General features: G+C 38.7%; 1 protein-coding gene across 1 annotated transcript; it reads right to left on the bottom strand.

The window, feature by feature from the left end:
• On the bottom strand, positions 1 to 1,818 carry LOC118816909. The gene is made up of 3 exons (XM_036583514.1): positions 1,773 to 1,818; positions 971 to 1,039; positions 1 to 890 (listed from the first exon to the last, which is right to left on the bottom strand). Exon 3 carries the CDS (start codon positions 852 to 854, stop codon positions 54 to 56), a length of 801 nt encoding a protein of 266 aa, XP_036439407.1. The 5' UTR covers positions 855 to 890; positions 971 to 1,039; positions 1,773 to 1,818; the 3' UTR covers positions 1 to 53.
• Between the last annotated feature and the right edge of the window lie 18,868 nt (positions 1,819 to 20,686).

Here is a 20,686-nt window from a genome sequence, read left to right as displayed (position 1 = left end):
CTGCTTACTAACGTTTTTGAGTTAAAACAGTAAGCATGGTAAGTAGGACACTTTCAGCTTTCATCTTCAACAGTGGTTTGGTCAGTACTGAGGTGTTTCTCTCTGCTGACCAGCACACACAGCAGTGGGTCTATGGTCACTCTCAAACTCAGCAGACAGGTGCTTATCGTTTCCAGGCTCCAGATATATACAAAAACATACAGAGTGATAAAAGTCAAATATATGATCATGCTGATCGTGGCAAAAGCTAACACTGTGCGGTCTTGCTTCTTGGTTCTGTCGGAGCTGTGGGTTTTAATGGGTGGTCTTCTACAGGTGATTATCCACGAGGTGACCGTCACGGCTAACAGCGGCAGCAGACTCAAAAGTAGAAACTCTCGTGCTGTGAAAAACTGACACAGGAAAAAACAAACGAACATTAGGAGAGAGATTATGATGGAGCAGTGGGGAAAGAAAACATGAGCGGAGCAGGATGGATGTCTCAGAGCAAGAACGCTCTCAAACACCATCATCTGCTGGAGGTAGACACCACAGAGTCTTGATCCTGACGATAAAGATGACAGTGTTCGGCATGTGATGTCTGTGTTCCTGTCGCAGCCTCCTTGGATCAGTGTCGTCGCTATGTATGGATTCAGAAGCAGCTCCAGCACATCATTGAGGAGGACGAGAATGATGAAGACTGAGATTCTGCCCTTGCGTTTATGATGACGGCGTAGAACAATAAGAGCCCAAACCAGAGCTGGAACACCAGAGATCACGGTGAAGATGAGGAAGATGGACAGTCTGATCCTGTACTCTGACCAGCCTGTCTCGCTAAGAAGACTGTAATAGGGAAGCTGAAGAAATAGTCCCATTGTGTGACCACTCCTTGGTGATTTGTGTGAGAGATCCTAGGGTGAAAACGGTAAGTCAGCTCCCGTTTCTTTTGTAGTTAGAGACTCCAGTACAAAATGTTTACTGAATTACTTACCAAAGCTTCACACCAGCTGCAGAGATGCAAACTGCAACCACACTGAGTACAAAGCACCAGCAGAATGCACTGAAAATGGATTGAACAGAATCACAAAAAGATGATACTGGCCTAAACAGAGGCAGTCATATTCTACACTTGACAGAATAGGAAGAGAAGGGCAATTCCTTCAATTTTTCAGAATTTCTGAATAATTAAGTGGTAAACAGAGTCATTCAGAGTGGTTTGGTGTGAAACGCTCCATTCTAGAGAAACTTACCAAGACAGAAATGTTCACAGTGGTGGTGATAGGAACCAGACGTCCACCTCTAAAAGCTGCCTCACAGGAAATGGTTATGAATACACTGCTTGATGTCTGAGATGCTGTTTTAACACTGTTTAGAGAAGATTTTGGTCTAAAATCCTTTATGCAGGTGAAATAGTCCCCAAAGAAAACCTAACATTTTCAGATTTCCCACTATTTTATCATCATTAACATTACATATAAACGCTGAGAAGACTCGTGTAGGTTCACTGGTGGTTCTGGATAGTAAATAAAATGGCTATATTTGTGTTGTAGTCATGGCGACACCTGGTTCCTATCACCACCACTGTAAAGAAATCTGAACCATTTCACACTCTGAATCACTCTGTCTACATCTCAATAACTAAATCATACAGGAATTTTGAAAAGTTAGAGGAGTTCCTGTTTAAATGCTGCTTCAATTTTGTCAACCTTGTGTAGTCAGTAAATGAGTCTAAAGTCTGTCCTAGTAATAGTAAACATTTATAATACGTTCAGTGTGTGATTCTGTGCTCTTACCTGAGACTCGGCCGTCAGCGCTGCTATTCTGAAAGAGCTAAAATGCTGTTCTGACAGAAAATAGAAGACCGCCTCCACATTTCTCTTCTGGTTTCAAAAAAACAATTACAAAGCTCGAGTAAAGTTTACTAAAGTCCATTACAGATGAGTGGTTGAACTGAAGAGAGTAAGGAGAGCTAAATTTCACTAGGGAGAAATAAATGTCCAGATTTTTTGATGACCCTTTGACTCTGTTTTATTAGTAGGTTAGTCATTGTACTGGGTATTTTCAGGAGTTTTTATGGCAGATCTGGCCAGCTATACATATGTATTTCCTTTCCTGCTGAATCTCAACATGCATTACGATGTTATGTGATGAAATATATAGAGTAATTCTTGATAAAGATCACAGGAGGTAGTAATAGATTTATGATGTTTATTGCAAATTGTCAAAGAAAATTGTATTTGTACTTAATGCTCTGTATTTTTCCCCAAGCACAGAAAATGTATTACACTCAGGAATTGTCATCAGCTGACAATTCTTAATGTTAATAAGAATAATAACAATAACAGCAATAATAATAATAATAATAATAATAATAATAGTAAGCATGCAGTCCTTTCAGTACCAATTAAGAATGCTGATGTTAATCTAGTTAATGGAATGTTTTATCACCTGATTTGTCAGTGGTTGTTTGCAGTTTTATTTTGAGCGCACAAAACACTGTTCTAACTCAAGACTTGCAAGTTCAGTACATTAAGAATATGCTAATAATATAATATACTATAATATATAATATACTGATATATTAACATATACAATCAGCACTATTATAAGGTGAATTTCGGAGGCATAATCAGCACTGGTGCATTTTAATGAAATCATACAAAGAAGTGCACAGAGAGAGCGAATGCATGAGAGAGTGGCATGTCTTCGTTTTTATAGACCACTGAGAGGAAATATCTGCCACCCTGAGCTCACTGATAACAGCAGACCACACGGAGGACAGCAGGCTGTTTACAGCCTGTTCATCCCCCAAGAAGCTCAACCTGAGTAAAATGTACAAACAGTTCACTGAAGAGCAAAAGACGTAGTTTCAACCAGATCGTTTATAAAATACTGAAAAGCAAAATTCGAATGCACATTAAAACGAGTAGCTATAGTTTTGATTATAATTTCATTGACGTCTCAAAGTTATCAGACAGAAGTGCGGAATTAAGACTGTATTAAAATGAAAACATTTAGGCCAAAAAGAAAAGATGATCATGTACAAAAATATATCTAATTTAACTAAATGAAACACACAAAGTTAAACAAAGCTACCCCAGATGTTTGAACTGTATTTTAGACCGAAAGAATCACAGAAAGAGAAGAATAGAGCCCAAGTTACTCAGTACTTCAGAGTTTTTAGACCTAGACCAGGCTGCGCCAGGTTTGTACTTTTGCTTGTGTGTCTTTACTAAGTTAACGCTGGTTAGTTTAAGTCTGTCCTTTTACTAATTTTAAACCATCACATTAACATGCTAACTTTAGATCCAACAGATAAACACACTGCCAATAAAACAAAGATGCTACCTTGCAATTATGTGAGCTTTATTTATATATTTATTTTTTAAATGGAAATTCATGAAGTGAGCAGAATGGCTCTGACTGATTTGGTATGAAAAAAAAAAAACAGTAAGCTTGCTGAAACATGCCTAAATTTTACTCTTCAGCATTTTCAGTAATAATACCACTCCATTTCCAAAAAGTTGGGATTCTGTGCAAATTGTTATTAAAAACAAAATGCAATGATGTGCAAATCATTTAAACCCTATATTTAAATGTAAGTATTAGAAAGACAACATATCAATGTTGAAACTGAGAAATGCATTGTTTTTTGAAAAATATATGCCCATTTTGAATTTGATGCCAGCAACACGTTCCAAAAAAGTTGGACGGGGGCAACAAAAGGCTGGTAAAGTTGTGTAATGCTAAAAAAAACACCTGGTGGTTGATTAGCAACAGGTCAGTAACATGATTGGGTATAAAAGAGCATCTCAGAGAGGCTGAGTTTTTCAGAAGTAAAGATGAGGAGGGGTTCACTACTCTGTGAAAGACTGCACAATCAAATAGTGCAAAAATTCAAAGAACTTTTGCTTTTCATCATCTACAGTGCAAAATATCATTAAAAGATTCAGAATATCTGGAGAAATCTCTGTATGTAAGGGACAAGGCCAAAAACCAGTATTTGCTGGCCGTGATCTTTGGGCCCTCAGACGGCACTGCATTAAAAACAGACATGATTCTGTAGTGGAAATCACTGAATGAGTACAGAAACACTTCTGAAAACCACTGTCTATGAAAACAGTTCCACAATCCACAAATGCAAGTTAAAACTCTTAAAAAGAAGAAACTGTACATAAATGAGACCCAGAAATGCTGCCACCTTCTCTGGGCCTGAGCTCATTTAAAATGGACTGAGGGGAAGTGGAAAAGTGTCCTGTGGTCCGACGAATCAACATTTTAAATTTTTTTGGGAATTCATGGACGCTGTGTCCTCTGGGCTAAAGACCACTCAGCTTGTTATCAGTGCACAGTTCAGAAGCCAGTATTCATGATGGTATATGGGTGCATTAGTGCACATGGCATGGGTGACGCGCACATCTGTGAAGGCACCAGTAATGCCGAATGATATGAACATGTTTTGGCAACATATGCTGCCATCCAGACGACGTCTTTTTCAGGGAAGGCCTTGATTATTTCAGCAAGACAATGTAAAACCACTTTCTGCATGCATTACAACAGCATTGCTCCATATTAAGAATCTGGGTACTAAACTGACCGGCCTGCAGTCCAGATCTGCCACCATTGAAAACATTTGACGCATTATGTAATAAAAAATACGATAAAGGAGACCCTGAACTGTTGAGCAGCTGAAATCTTATATCAAACAAGAAAGGAAAATATTTCACTTTCAAAACTACAGCAGTGTCTCCTCAGTTCCCAAACGCTTACAGAGTGTTGTTAAAGAAGAGGTGATGAAACACAGTGGTAAACACGCCCCCGTCACAACTTCTTTTGGAAAAGGGGTTGTAAAATATATACACATATAGTAATATACACATATAGTAATACCGCCGCACAGTGTTTGTACATTATGTGGAGAATGTACACCTATTATTTTACAGCTGTGTTTATCTTTTGTATGACAGGGGGTCATCAAACATCTGGCCATTTATTTTGTTTCTCTCAATAGAAATTCAGCTCCAATTACACTTGTTATTTTAACCACTGATCTATGATGTATTTTAGTAATATGCATTTTTGGCAAAAAAAAAAAATATATATATAACTTGGGCGAAGGCTTTTTGTCACTGCAGAAAGGGGCGGGAAGTGGTCTTCCCCTGTGATCTGTCAGTAAACCACCCTGCTCTGTCAGAACAGCAGTGCCGACGGCTTCTCAGGTAAGAGTAAATAGTACATTGAGCACAATATAAATGTTTATTATTAGTAGGATGCAGTTAGTACGCCAAATAACAAGTACATTTTGACAGAGAAGTTATTTTGTCTTGTTGACCAAAAAAGCTGCCTGTGAATAGAAATATGTTGCAAGCTATCAGTTAGTCTGCTGTTATCTCTGTTTCTGAATGAGATTAGTTGAATGTTACTACATTTACAGCATTTGGCAGACGCTCTTATCCAGAGAGAAAGCCAGTCCTGAGCTCAGATACTGCTAGAAACAAGTCCATGTTGATACCTAGAGAAAAAGGAACAGAGTTAAACACAGCGCAGTGCAGTACATTTCAATAAATACTTAACTCAGTGCTCACTTAAGTGCTATAAAAAGAGTGTCTTCAGTCTGCGTTTGAAGACCACGAGAGACTCTGCTGTTCAGACAGCCAGTGGGAGTTCATTCCACCACTTGGGTGCCAGGACAGAGAAAAGTCTTGATGCTTGTCTTCCACGCTTCTTGAAAGATGGCGGGTCAAGCCGAGCTGTATTTGAAGCTGGAAGGGCTCGAGGTACAGTTTGAGTTTTGTGGTTGGTACAGTGTAGTGGGTAACTCTTCTGCCTTCTATGCTGTAGACTGGGCTTTAATCCCTGACTGGTAAGCACCCTACACTATACCAGTAAGAGTCCATGGGCAAGACTCCTAACACTACCTTTGCCTACCTGTGTAAAATGGTCACATTGTAAGTCGCTCCGGATAAGAGCGTCTGCCAAATGCCGTAAATGTAAATGACCATTGCCATTAGTTGGGAAGGGGCTGGTCCGTTTTTGGCTTTGTTGGCGAGCATCGGGTTTTAAATCTGATGTGTGCAGCTACAGGAAGCCAGTGAAAGGAGCGCAGCAGTGGAGTGACATCAACTGCATCAACAACTACTAGTTCACTTTAGTTCTACACTCTTAAAAAAAGATGGTTCTTCAGGGGTTCTTTTTGGTAAAGAAAATGGTTCTATATAGAACCATGAACATGCAGAGACATCTAGTGGCAGTTGTGTGGTTTTTAAATGACACAGCAGTTAGTTTTAGTTTAAACCACAGGTCTGCTTTAACCTGCAGCTTCCAAGTGCACAGCAGTGAAGTTTAAGAACCCATGTGACTCATTCAGGGTTAAGCCTGGGTTAAACTCTAGACCACAGCTAAACTAAGCACTGTGCACTTGCCCCATTCTGACTTTGCAAAACTGACAAAATAGAGCATTAAGCCTAATGTTCCTGCTCTAAACAGTTGTTTTAGAGCTTTTGATGTGAAAAATAGGTCAAAAAACGTATATTTTTGTGATTTTTTTTTTGTTGTCATTGCTTTTGTTGTCTTTTCAGTGCTTTCGGCTGGTGTTATGTAGTCATTTGTGGAGTTCACATCTCTAATGCTGGTGTGAAGCCTCTGTAAGTAATTAAATCCTGACACATGTTGCTCTGGAAAGTCAATATTCACAAAAAAAGAAACTAAGCCTGACTTATCGTTTCCACCCTAGGGCATTTCAAACGAAGTCCGAGAGACTGACCGTACCATGCTAACTGTCCCATCCTCACATCTGCTCCTTTCTTGCCTTCGTCCTGGGCCTGATGAGTTGTTCAGACTACAGTTTCAGACTGGGCTTCTTGCTCGTCTCTGCTGTGTGTGTTCGTGTTCCAGCTCTGGTTTGGGCTCTTATCGTTCTATGCCGTCATCGCAAACGTAGGGGCAGAATTCCAACCTTCGCCATTCTCGTCCTCCTCAGTGCTGCTCTGGAGCTGCTTCTGATTCCACACGTCATCACCAAAGTCATCCAAGGAGACTGCTGCTTGGAAAGAAGCTTGACATGCCAGTTACTGTCTGCTTTATGGTCAGGCTCAAGAGTCTGTGGTGGTCTTCTCCAGCAGATGATGGTGTTTGAGAGCGTTCTTGCTCTGAGACATCCATCCTGCTCCGCTCATGTTTTCTTTCCCCACTGCTCCATCATAATCTCTCTCCTAATGTTTGTTTGTTTTTTCCTGAGTGAGTTTTTCACAGCACGAGAGTTTCTACTTTTGAGTCTGCTGCCGCTGTTAGCCGTGACGGTCACCTTGTGGATAATCACTCATAGAAGACCCCCCTTTAAAACCCACAGCTCTGATAGAACCAAGAAGCCAGACTGCACTGCGTTAGCTTTAGCCACGATCTCCATGATCACATATTTGATTTTACTCTCTCTGTACATTTTCAGGCTTATTTGGCACGTGTGGACGTTGTGTGTTTATCTGTTGAGTTTTACAGTGACTGTAGACCCTCTGCTGTGTGTGCTGGTCAGCAGAGAGAAACACCTCAGTACTGACCAAGATGTTCAAGATGAACAATCGGTGTCATTTGAAAGCTGAAACTGTCCTACATATAAGTTTATCAGTACCAGAGTGAAGACGAGGAGAAGGGAGAGAGACTTTAGTCCTTTTTTGCACTTGTTTAGTTCAATATCTGAGAGAGAAGGAAGGAAAAAGAGAAATATACATATTTGAGTCATTCTGTGGAAACGTCCTTTTTTGTTTTCTTAGGTAATTGTGAAAAATTAGAATCCAAATGGATTAAATGACACATTTTAGTGGATATTCCATGATTGACAACATGTGGTTTGATGCTCTGTAGCAGCCGTTTTGTAAAATGCATTGCTCATTAAAAATGTCTCTGGCGTTACCTTTATTATGTGTAACACCAATGAGGATAATAACAGTAACTCCAGTGACACCTATGGAGAGATAACAAAAACATGGACTTTTCTGTAGAATGACCCACTTACAGAAATCAATCATTTCATTAGGGATTTAATTTAATCAGTCCACGTGTAACGGAAATACAAGAAGAGTACATACATACATACATCATCTAAACCGCTTATCCTTCTGGGTCACGGTGGGGTGCTGGAGCCTATCCCAGCTGTCATTGGGCGGTAGGCAGGATACACCCTGGACAGGTCGCCACTCCATCGCAGGGCACAAGAAGAGTAGATAAAGTGAAATTGTGCAAAACTAATTTTGAAAACTCAAAGTAACAAGTCCATGCTGGGAATGGCAAAACCCAGAAAATCCATCCGCATCCAAAAGGCATGTGCGAAAGAAATCCCAGAGCAAAGAAATTCCCGGGCACGCCGTCTTCTGAGACGTATAAAAAGCCTTTATTGAAACATTGATATGCCCTTTTTGTGTCCTGATGAAGGCCTGAGAAGTTGTCGGCACTTTTTTATCCGAATTGCCATGTTTCGATAAAGGCTTTTATGCTTCTCTTAAGACGGGAATTTCTTTGCTCTGGGATTTATTTTGTACATGCCTTGTGGATGTGGATGGATTTCTTGGTTTTTGCCATCCCCAGCATGGAATAGTTACTCTGAGTTCGCTGCACCCCTGCCCCAGGAGCGCCTGTCCTTTGCTTTGTTTTTGTGACCTCTGCAGCACTTCTTCATTTTTTTTTTTTATTTCAATTTTGAAAATTGACAAAGATTCAACTTCAGAATGTCAGTTTTTAACATATAAACACAGTCTCTGATAAATGAACCTGTTGTGTGAATATTTTATGATGCAAACAGTCTTTTTAAAGCCATATATTATTTCTGTGCTCTGTTTATACAGAGTTAATATTTGCGGCTCTGTTTTTTATTCTGTGAAGTGATTTAAGTGATTTACAACCTGATGGGGCAAACTTTAAAAATTCATAACTACGAAAATAATTTGATCTCTGAAATTAGAGAACTGCAGAACTTCTTTACTGTAATCCATGAGATGATCTCTTTAGTTTGCATCGTATATGTAATTATGTTTTTTTCTTTTACATACAGCATGTTTTTATTTAAACATAGTAAGAATCTGTTTGAACAACATAAACAGCAGCATTTGAATTTGTCATGAAATTCTGTGACTTGTGTACTTTTTTCATGTTTTGCATGATTTTTATGTTTTTTTAATGCATAATTTACTTTGAAGTGCAGCATTTTGGAAAGCATGTGATCTTATCTGCACACGTCTGTTTATACCTCTATCAAGCTCTCACATCTCTTAAGGCTTTGGTTAAGTGCTGCCAAAGCCGCTTCTAGTTTCCATGTAACATGCAGTAATCAAGTGGTTTGTGCTGATTTCCTCTCAGCGGTCTGGCACCTCAATTTAAAGAAATACATAAAAACATGCCACACTTTCTCACATATTCTCTCCCCATAAATACATTTGTATTCTGTCATTAAAATGCTTCAGTTCTGATACAACAGATAACAATAACGACTGTCGCTTCACGTACGGAAGGTACCTTAACGGGTCAGTGACATCACATGCTTTTGTGTCCAAGTCGATTATTTTAATGTCAAATGATTTAATAAATACGTGACATCTCACATCATTCTACGCCTTCTTTCTGTGAATACACTTTCACTGCATCATAAAAAAACTCATTTTAGACATTAAAGTGTCAGGTGGTGCAACCGTCCAGCCGTATATGCAGATCACGCATATATTAGAATGGGTAATTGAATAAAAATCGTCACATATTGCAAAACGGGGCAGATTTAAATATATTCAATTCATTAAAACGGATTCAGATTTCCTCGAATGTCTTGTGGCACAACTGACAAAGGCCATCTGATTTGCTTTTAAGAAAGAGTGGACTGGATATTGTGTCATAAAGATGACCACAAGTGACCTTCAAGGTGCAATGCCAGGTTGGTAGCCCTTTCACAAATACCAGTGGTGGACAGTAATGACATAAATGTAGTTTGTTACTGTACTTAAGTAGTTTTTTCGTGTATCTGTACTTTACTGAAGTATTTCCATTTTGGGCGACTTTTTACTTTCACTCCACCACATTTCACAGTCAAATATCTCACTTTTTACTCCACTACATTATGAGAAATCTGTCGTTCCTTTTGGTTTATGTGTGTATAAAAACATAACATGTCAAAATGAATGAAGTGCAAAGCAAGAGCACCAATCAGGGCACAGCGCACACTTTGTTTTGAGCTTGTTTTGACCTGTTGGACACACCGACATACACGGTTCAACATCAGTGCAGCAGCGTAAGAGTTTGGCAGTGTCTATTCAACATAAATGATGAACTAACCTAACTTTGTGTAAAAAGACCACAATATAGAAATATGTACACATATGCAGTTGTGACTGACGTGTCTTTTTTCTGAATTTATACAAACACGATTTCATTTTATAGTAAATTAGTTTTGGCTACTTTATGTTTATGAACAGAGACCTACAGACGCAGTTTAATAAAGGAAACTCATTTGTGAATCTGAGTTCAAAGCTTTTATTAAACTTAAACTTGTAACTAAGTTGCAAATAAATCTTTAACTGAAACTTTGCTTGTTTGCAAAAAGATATGTTGGTTCTACCTGATGGAAACTGTTTGCCTTCAGTGTTTTGTGCTTATGATAATTTTAATAGACATCAGTGTCGACTAATTAATGAGATTCTGTTAAAAGATTGGTTTACCAAGAGTGACACTGCAGTATTTTTACCTAAAATGAGTTGATAAAGCGAGTCTTGTTATAAAAATAATAACAGGACATTAAGGCCATAATTAGTCTATTAGTACTTTTACTTTTGAGACTTAAGTACATTTGAAGGCAAATACTTTTGTACTTTTACTCAAGTGGAGGTCTAAAGGGAGGAACTTCTACTTTTACTGGAGTAATATTTTACCTGTGTATCTCTACTTTAACTCAAATTTGAGGGTCCCATTTCATAAGGAGGATTTCAACTACTATCTCCTTGTAACTCAGTTCCAAGGGGCAAGATGACACTCGAAAACAAGGGGTAGGGTTTAAATAAGAAATGGGACTGGGTCTTGGACTGCACTGAATAATGACAAGTGCAATATCTAAATCTAGTGGGCTGCACTTCATTCTAATATCTATGTTGAAAGGGGAAGTCCACCATAGTGTTCCAATTAAATGGTTCAAATGTAAACAGTCCTTCAGAGTGTTCGAAGTCAGAATGGTTTACAGAGGTCCTGATGGACCAAACGTCTGAAGGAAGAGTTTAACGTCTGTAAAAGCTTCACTGCAGAGTTATTACCACACTGTGAAATGCTTATGAAGCCGCTGCCTGATACCTAAGACAGTTTTATGATCATTACGAAATAATTAATACTACGAAATGATGAATTTAACTTTTAAAAATATATTGATGGCAGAGATACATGTAGGATGATGTAGGCAAAATAGCATCTTTGTTTCCTCAGATTTTTTAAATATTTTTACTGTTTCGAATATTGACATAATTTAAAAAATGAGATGTGGTTTTGGATAGTAAATAAAATGGCTCTGTTTGCGACGTGGACATCACAACACCATCACCACTGCAAAGAAGTCGGTCTGTCGGTTCATCTACAGTGATCCGTTGCACATTAAACCACTCTGAATGACTTTGTTTAAATCTCATCCATTGAATTATGTGGAGACTTTAGAAAAATTGGAGGAATTCATCTTTAAAGTGGTGGTGAATTATTTGGCCACAATCAGCACTGATGCGAGTAGCATGTCTTTGTGTGTTTTACAGACCGCTGAGAGGAAAAGAGCTGCCACACCGAGCTCACTGATAACAACACACCACACAGATGATAGACTTTTTCCAGCATTTAACCTACTCTCTCAGAAATAAAGGTACTAAACCTCAATGGGGCAGTTCCCCTCTTCTCACTGGTGTGGGACCCTCAGTGGTGCATCTCAGTACCTTTAGTCAGAGAACATAACTGAACCATAATCCACTGAAATGATATGTTCTAAGCTGTACTGACTCCACACACCCCGTCTCATCTCCAGGCTTTTATTTCACTGTTCTGTTTTACAACATTCGGTTATGAAAAGGTACAAATATAAACTTTTCACCTGGAAAAACTTATTTAAGCTTCACAACTGGACCTTAAAACCACTGTTGTAGCTTTGAGGGAACGTTTACATCGTTTGTACCTTGATAAATGAAAACTGTACCTGCACAGAACCTTTATTTCTAACAGGGTATGATCTGTCTAATACTATATCTAATCTGTACGATATTAGAGTAAACGTGAATAGCATCATATCCTCAGTTCCCAATGATGATCTAAAACTGTGTAAAAAGTGCAAATGTTTAACTCAAAAGCAAACAGTGTAGTTAGGAACATTTCGCTGTTGTCGGAACGAAACCTCGCATCTCCAAAACGGCAACTTTACAGGAGAAGGAAAAAACCTACTTTACTTTTAATGGAAGTCAATGGAACCAGACTTTTTACAAGTCATTTTGGGTCGTTTCTTTTGGTCCATTCTTCATGAAATTTACACCCAATGTAAAGGGCGACAGACATTTTCAAACTATGTCAAAAACTGCAAAAAAAATGGACAAAAATGGAGATATGAGGTTTTGTTCTGACAGCAGTGATATACTTTAGAAAACACTGAATTTAATAGTGAATGAAATGCACGTTAAAGTGATAATTATATTGATGGATATTTAAGCAGGCTCAAGCCACTGTCAGTCTTCACATCAGTGCAAAACTAGGGTATGAAAATGAAGCATTCACAGATTAATACCTGTACCATTAAAGGGTGCAGCCAGATCGTGTGCTGGTGCGACCAGCGGAAAAAAGTTAATCTGAAGCCCTGTTTCTCATTTTTAGCTTTCAGATTACACAGATTGTTCATCTTGATCAGCGGTGTGGTCAGTACTGAGGTGTTTCTCTCTGCTGACCAGCACACACAGCAGTGGGTCTATGGTCACTCTCAAACTCAGCAGACAGGCACTCATCATAAACAGCTTCCAGATATTAACAAAAACATACAGAGTGATAAAAGTCAAATATGTGATCATGGTGATCGTGGCTAAAGCTAACGCTGTGCGGTCTGGCTTCTTGGTTCTATCAGAGCTGTGGGTTTTAATGGGTGGTTTTCTATGGGTCATTATCCATGAGGTGACCGTCACAGCTAACAGCGGCAACAGACTGAAAAGTAGAAACTCTCGTGCTGTGAAAAACTGACACAGGAAAAACCAGGTGAACACTATGAGAGAGATTATGATGGAGCAGTGGGGAAAGAAAACATGAGCGGAGCAGGATGGATGTTTTAGAGCAAGAACGCTCTCAAACACCATCATCTGCTGGAGGTAGACACCACAGAGTCTTGATTCTGACCATAAACATACAAGTGTCCAGCAGGTCGTGTTTGTGTTGCAGCCTCCTTGGAGCACTTTTGTGATGATGTATGGATTCAGAAGTGTCTCCAGTACGTCATTAAGGAGGACGAGAATGATGAAGACTGAGATTCCGCCCTTGCGTTTATGATGAAGGTCTAGAGCAGTAAGAGCCCAAACCAGAGCTGGAACACTGGTGCACACGGCAAAGATGAGGAAGATGGACAGTCTGACCCTGTACTCTGACCAGCCTGTCTCATCATTACCAGGAGAAAGATGATAATAGGGAAGACTGAGAAACAGCACACATGCCATTGTGTGACCACTCCTTGGTGATTTGTGTGAGAGGTCCTAGGGTGAAAATGATAAGTCAGCTCCCGTTTCTTTTGTAGTTAGAGACTCCAGTACAAAATGTTTACTGAATTACTTACCAAAGCTTCACACCAGCTGCAGAGATGCAAACTGCAACCACACTGAGTACAAAGCACCAGCAGAATGCACTGAAAATGGATTGAACAGAATCACAAAAAGATGATACTGGCCTAAACAGAGGCAGTCATGTTCTACACTTGACAGAATAGGAAGAGAAGGGCAATTCCTCCAATTTTTCAGAATTTCTGAATAATTAAGTGGTAAACAGAGTCATTCAGAGTGGTTTGGTGTGAACACTTGATCTGTATGTATGTAACATGTGACTAACTGTTTAAACTGAGCTGAAAGCTGCTCAAACTAGTGTTGTACTGATACTGATACTGGTACTGAAACGCAGTATTGGCATCAGTGATGTGGACAACGACATATATAACCGATACCATGAAGCAACATCTGACGTGTGCGTGCGTCGACAGCGTGGGCTGACCTGAGAAAAACACGCTAACAGTGCCGCTCACCTCAACACCTGAGCTGCTTCTTTCAGTAATCACTCGTCTGCCGCTGTGTGGTCACTCACAGTCTGAGTTAATGGTATTAAGAGAGCCGAAGGATCCGCCAGATTCTTGGTGCAGCCTTTAGCCTTGATTTAGCCTTTAGCATAGCAGCCTGTGCGCCCACTAGCCCAGCCTACAGTGCGCCTCCGTCAGTCAGCTGTATCACATCAGACGGTGATATTTACCGAACTGACATTCAGGGATGCAGCACAAGTGAACAAAACGCACATCTGAGACAAACGACTTGAGAAATTTGGATGTGAAACAACATTCAGCTCAGTTTTTTGAGCCAGAGAAGCTGCTGTGTGCTGATATGTTATCTAGTGAGACCGTGGCAGCTGCATTCTAAATCAGCTAAAGCTGTATGTCTTTTTTGGGAGTCAAGTCAGGGGAGAGCATTACAGTAATTTTGCCATCATTTCATATAAACACTCAGAGGACTCGTGTAGGTTCACTGGTGGTTTTGAATAGCAAATAAAATGGCTATATTTGTGTTGTAGTCATGGCGACCCCTGGTTCCTATCACCACCACTGTAAAGAAACCTGAATATCATTTCACACCAAAAAAACTCCTCTTTAAACGCTGCTTCATTTTGTCCATCTTGCATAGTCAGTACATGAATCTAAAGTCTGTCCTAGTAATAGTAAACATTTATAATACGTTCAGTGTGTGATTCTGTGCTCTTACCTGAGACTCAGATGTCAGCGCTGCTATTCTGAAAGAGCTAAAATGCTGTTCTGACAGCAAATAGAAGACCGCCTACCCACTCCCATTACGTATTGGAAAAAAATACCTGCTGAATGTTCCTGCAGAGAATGAAATTTACCAAAATCTTGACTGAAGTTGAGTAGTTTTTGATGCTTCCTAAGAGCAGTAGCACTGTGTGACCTTGACACTTTGTATTTTGCAGCCTTTACAGTTAATCTTTAAGTATGGACATGTATCCATAACAGTAACTTTACAGGAGAGGGCAAAAACTTTCTTAACTCTTAATGTAAGTTAATGTTTTATTCTAAGTAATGCTATTTTGGAGCATTTCTACGGGTGTATGCATGAAATTTTCATACTAAGTAAGGACAGTGGCCGTGCTCAAATGATGAAGAAAAATGAAATAAAAATAAAAATAAAAATCAACCAAAATGGAGGTACATGGCTTTTTTTTGGGGTGACAGCGTTAATATATTGTGATATATTTGCACAGCTGTGAACATTGCCACAGGTATTTTGTGTGCCCATGCGAAATATTTCAAGAGAATTTCTTTTCTCACCCGTTTACCACCATGAATTATGTCTGGATGAACCCCTGTACTGTACACAAACACTTCGGGAGCTGCTGCTGCTGCTACTACAATTAATGAGAAGAAGAATTTCAGTAGCTAATGAAATGTACTGTCATGCGCTTGTCTGCTGTCAGCACTTTAATGTCAGAATGTAAAGATGTATTTAGATGGAAATCATGTGACAGAGTGTGGCACATCTTCGTGATTTTTACAGACCACTGAGAGGAAAAGGCCACACTGAGCTGATAACAGCTCACCACAGAGATATGTCTAATCTTTAAGAGACGACAGCAAGAGCTGTAAACACAGGATGAACAGTATCTCATCATCAGTTCCTACACTGAGCTCCTAAACAGTCCAAACTGGGTAAAAATGTACACATATTTCACTCGAGAGCAAAAGACGGGGAACATATCGCTGCTTTTGGAGCAAAAAAAATCTCCAATAAAGTTTACAGGAGAACCAAAACCCCTTCTAACTTTCCATTCAAGTGAATGGAACAAGATTTGAAGTCATTCTGGACCACTTCTATTGGTTCTTTTCTCTTGGGCTTTTTTTAACAGTGTAAACAGCAGCTGGTATTTTTGAATTCCATCAAAAAATGTGAAAAATGGAGATACAAGGTTTTGCTCTGACAGCTTAAAAAACCTAAAAAAATTAATTAATGTGGTAACAAGCAAGTAAAGTTGTTTTATTCAACTGAAAAAATGACACTGTAAAAATTTGTTCATTCAAAGTGTTTATTTAGGTTGAATAATGATGTCCGTTGGCAACAGGTATGTGGCCTGTTAATGAGAAAGCAGTGTTTATTAGGATATAAGTGGGAGTTATTTGGTTTGTTTGGTCATTTCTTATGCAGTTCAAAATGTGCTTATATTAAACTTTCGGGGAGAAAAAATGATTCCAGTAAATCTCTCTCAAAGACGACCGCCCAAGCACTCACCTAGGAAGCACACTAGGTGGTGCCAAAAGCTCAGTACGGCTTAGAGCCCATTTGATCAACAAATGGTAGGTTGTGGGTTGAAGCCTTTGTCCACACCAAAGATGAACTAATCCAGTCAAAAACTGCCATCAGACACGGCTGACTCAGTTATGTTAATGACCGCCTTGAAACAAAGACATCAAGTCTCGCCCAAAGCACAAAGTTGGAGGCCTCATCCAGCTGGTCTACTAAGAGAGCTGGGGCAAATTTGACTTATACGAAGTGTAAGGAAGACATTACTTTGATCATACTTTTAATCGCTTTCACAGTTATGTATTTTAATAACAGTCCATTTCATGAAGGGAACATATGAATGAAAAAACTGTCATGTTCTGTTCTACCCTAGATAAGGCTATAACGCTAACCTCTTTTGATTTCAGTTGCTGCATAAGCCTACTCTCTTAAAGATGGTCCTTCAAGGGTTCTTTAGCAAAGACAATGGTTCAAGATAGAACCATGAACTCTCAAAAGAACCATTTGCCTGCCTGAAGGGTTCTTTGCATGGTGCATGGTGTGTTGGATCTGGTTCCATATAGAATTTGGGGTTTTTATAGCACCAGAAAGAGTTTTCTATTATGATGTCAAGCATGTAACAACAGAAGAACCTTTTTTGGTGCTATATAGAACCACGTACAGCACATTCTACAACAATCTGAAAAAAAAAAAAAAAATTTTACCATGCAAAAAAACATTGAAGCATGCAAAGGGTTCTTTGAGTGTTCACGGTTCTATGTAGAACAACTGTCTTTAATAAAAAACCCTTGAAGAACAATCCAAGTGGCATCTGAAGATGGTGCAAGACACAGTAATAGACACATGCCACTATTCTGTCCCTGTCAGTTCTCACTTTGACTAGTCTAGTATTATACAACGAAATCCACTGGCTTTGTCTTATTTTCTAGACTAAGTATTGTTTCTGTGGTGCAGAGACACAAGTGATGAACCACTCACCAGTGGGTTTGTGCTCAATGTGGTAACAGGCACCTCTGTAAACAGCCAGTGGCTTCAGTTTAGCACTGATGCATTTTGCTTTGTGCTTCTTGCTGTTCTCAATGTTGCTGTTTTCAACATTACGACTACTGAAACTTAGTCAGTAAAAAGACTACAGCAACCACTACTGGCCAAATAAGCACCAATTAGCATTGGCACCCAGTTTGGTGGACTATTCTGAATTGGTATACAAAATGACCCGGTCTTTAGAGTTTAATCATAGATGTACCAATTCACTGTGTTTTCGAAGACAATACAGCTGCACAGTTTAGGTAAGTTAAGGTAGGGTGCCAATTTATACTCTAATAACATCTCTTCATTTTGTGGTGTGGATACTGTGGCACTTTGGACGGATATGTTTTAATTTTTGTAGTACTTTTTTATTTTATAGTGTTTAATATTTACCTTTTTTATTGACCTCCCTGACCTACTTTAACCCCATAAAATCCCAGGCTTATTACGTCCTAAGGCTTTTATTCAGTAACTACAGAGACTTCATTGGAAACTGAGCTGAGCTATTATAGGAGTGTGTAATAAAACTTTGGGTGCACCAGTGGGCCCTGGCCATTTAGGGGGGGGGTAATATGCAGTAGAATCTTTGATATGCATGGTAGTACACTCTGACATGATGATATCTATTGTTTTCAGGGGACCACTTATTTGAATCACCCATTTTATAGGATCGTAAATTATAATATCACAAACATCACAAATTTCTATCGCAGTGGAGTGAACAGAGCACCAAAATGACCATCGGAACTGGATCCAGATTAAAATATGCCTGGACATCCCCAAAACAAATAAGGTAGCACATTTTCTACAGGGAACAACCTTAAATATTGCATTCTTGTGCAAATTTTACTGCACAATTTCTATTTATTTGTGTTGAATGGTGTTTTAAACCAAGGCAAATCATTAAATCATGCAAAAGTCATAGAACATAAGTTCTTTTTTTAGATGTAAATGACACATATTTTAGAAACAATATGGTGTACAAAAGGCCTATAAACTGTATCAGTGAAGCCATTTTGAACTGCAGGTGTAGCTTCACAGAATGCACACAGAAATCAATAATTCACAGATTAATTCACATTTATAGTCTCCAATAAATCTGTAGTCTCTAATAAATTAAGCTGTTATTTAGCCAGCATATAATTCTATCAATTTGATTATATATTCAGTTTAATATTGTGTGGATCTCAATGCTTTTTAATTATTGATTTAAGGGGTATTTGTTTTGACAAGGTGTCATCCAAAAATCTAGCCCAGGGGTCACCCTTTAACCCTGAAGTTTGGCGCTCAGACTGCTGGTCATCATAGCAACACAGACTACAATCTTGCCTAGCTAGTAGCTAACGAAAAGTCAAAGAAAGAGATTTAAGACGAACATCGATAATTTGGAGATGAACTGACTTATTTGTGTTTATAATCACTCCAGCTGGTTTCCTGATACGTTTAATCCGCAACGATAAACTGACAAACAGTTTCCTGAAGTCAGTTTCTCATTCGGCAGATTCTTGTTCGAATTGTCCCGTTCCACCTTAAATGGTGCAATAGTTAAACTCTGATGCCTCAGGCACCTTTCAAGTTGGAACGGGAAAATTCAAACAAGAAGCTGGAGAATGAGAAGCGACTTCAGCCTCGTAAAAAGTCAAACATTGAGAGACTTTTTATAAGGAACTGTTCCACTTTTGATGAAAAGTTTCCTGCTAAAGCTTAAAGCAGAGCAGAGTAAGTCTGTGTTTTCATTCATATTGTATTTATTAGCCTGTATTAGTACATCAGCACATACTGAGACATATTTATAGCCAAGATGGTAAAATGGATACAAAATGTTGTGGCTCCCAGGGTGGTTTGATTTTTATTGAAAAGACAAAATGGCTTTTCTTAACATTTGGGTTGCGACCCCTGATCTAGCCGTTCATTAATGTTGTTTCTTAATGTTGTATTTATATCTGCTGATCTGTAACGTATTTTACTGAACTGCACTCTCTGAAGAAATGATTTCCATTTAGGCAGTAACGCTGTTGACACTACAGAAAAGGGGCGAGGAGGTGGTCTTCTTTTATGTTCTGTCAGAAGAACTTTTTGCTCTTTTGGAACAGCCGTGTCAACAGCTGAGTATCAGGTAAGGGCACAGAATAATTCACATTAAAATAGTTATTTATATACTACAGTAGCATACTTTGATCGAGAAACGATATAATCCTGTTGACAAAAGATTTCTTTTGCCTGTATTTGTATGCATTTATTCCACTGTTTGGAAAGTGTTCAATGTATATGTCAAATGTGATTGGAAATATATTTTGACCTATTATTTAGTTACGATCCCTTTGTATCTAAATAATTAAAGTAAATTTCATGTTAGAACTTTGTAAAACTGACAAAGTGGAGCAATGTTTAAGGGTCATTCTACAGAAACGTCCACTTTTTTTATCTCTCCATAGGAGTCACTGGTGTTACAGATCCTCATTGGTGATACACATAAGAAAGGTAACACCAGAGACATTTTTAATGAAAACTGCATTTTACAAAATGGCTGCTACAATCATATATTATCCACTAAAATATGTAATTTAATCCATTTGTCTTCTATTTTTTCACATTTACATTTACATTATTTAGCAGACGCTCTTATCCAGAGCGAGTTACAAAAAGTGCTTTGTCTATCCAGAGAAAGAATCTTCGCTGGCTTTCACAATTACCTAAGAATAAAGTGGGTCACACCAGTGACATCAGCTAAAAGCTCCATATGAAATCATGAGCTAAATGAGAAAATCTCTGATAACTGAAAGACGCAGTGGACTCACCATGTGCTTTTCTTCATAGACCCTCAGAAAACAGGTAAAAGGAAGTCAATTTTTTCAAAATAAGAGATTTTTTATTACACAGTAGCACCAGTGACACAACTCCTGGGGACAACTTTCATTATACATTTTATAATATTTATTTGCCATTTGTTTCTTTGTTTTTTAAATCATGTATTTCAGTCATGTATAGATTATTGTAGTTAAAATTGCACAAAAAACATGTTTTTAACCTCAAAATATGGCCTCACCCTTTAGACATGACTGTGGGGACGAGCTCTTCTGTGGTGCTGGGAATTCTATATGATTGATTTAAAAACCAGTATTGCTAAATTGAGGCTCAAGAAGGAGTAACTG

Source organism: Colossoma macropomum, unplaced genomic scaffold (genome assembly GCF_904425465.1).
Source record: "Colossoma macropomum unplaced genomic scaffold, Colossoma_macropomum, whole genome shotgun sequence".
Classification (NCBI taxonomy): Eukaryota; Metazoa; Chordata; class Actinopteri; order Characiformes; family Serrasalmidae; genus Colossoma; species Colossoma macropomum.
The sequence above is the reverse complement of the archived record's forward strand: the minus strand, read 5'-3'. Positions and strand labels throughout refer to the sequence as shown.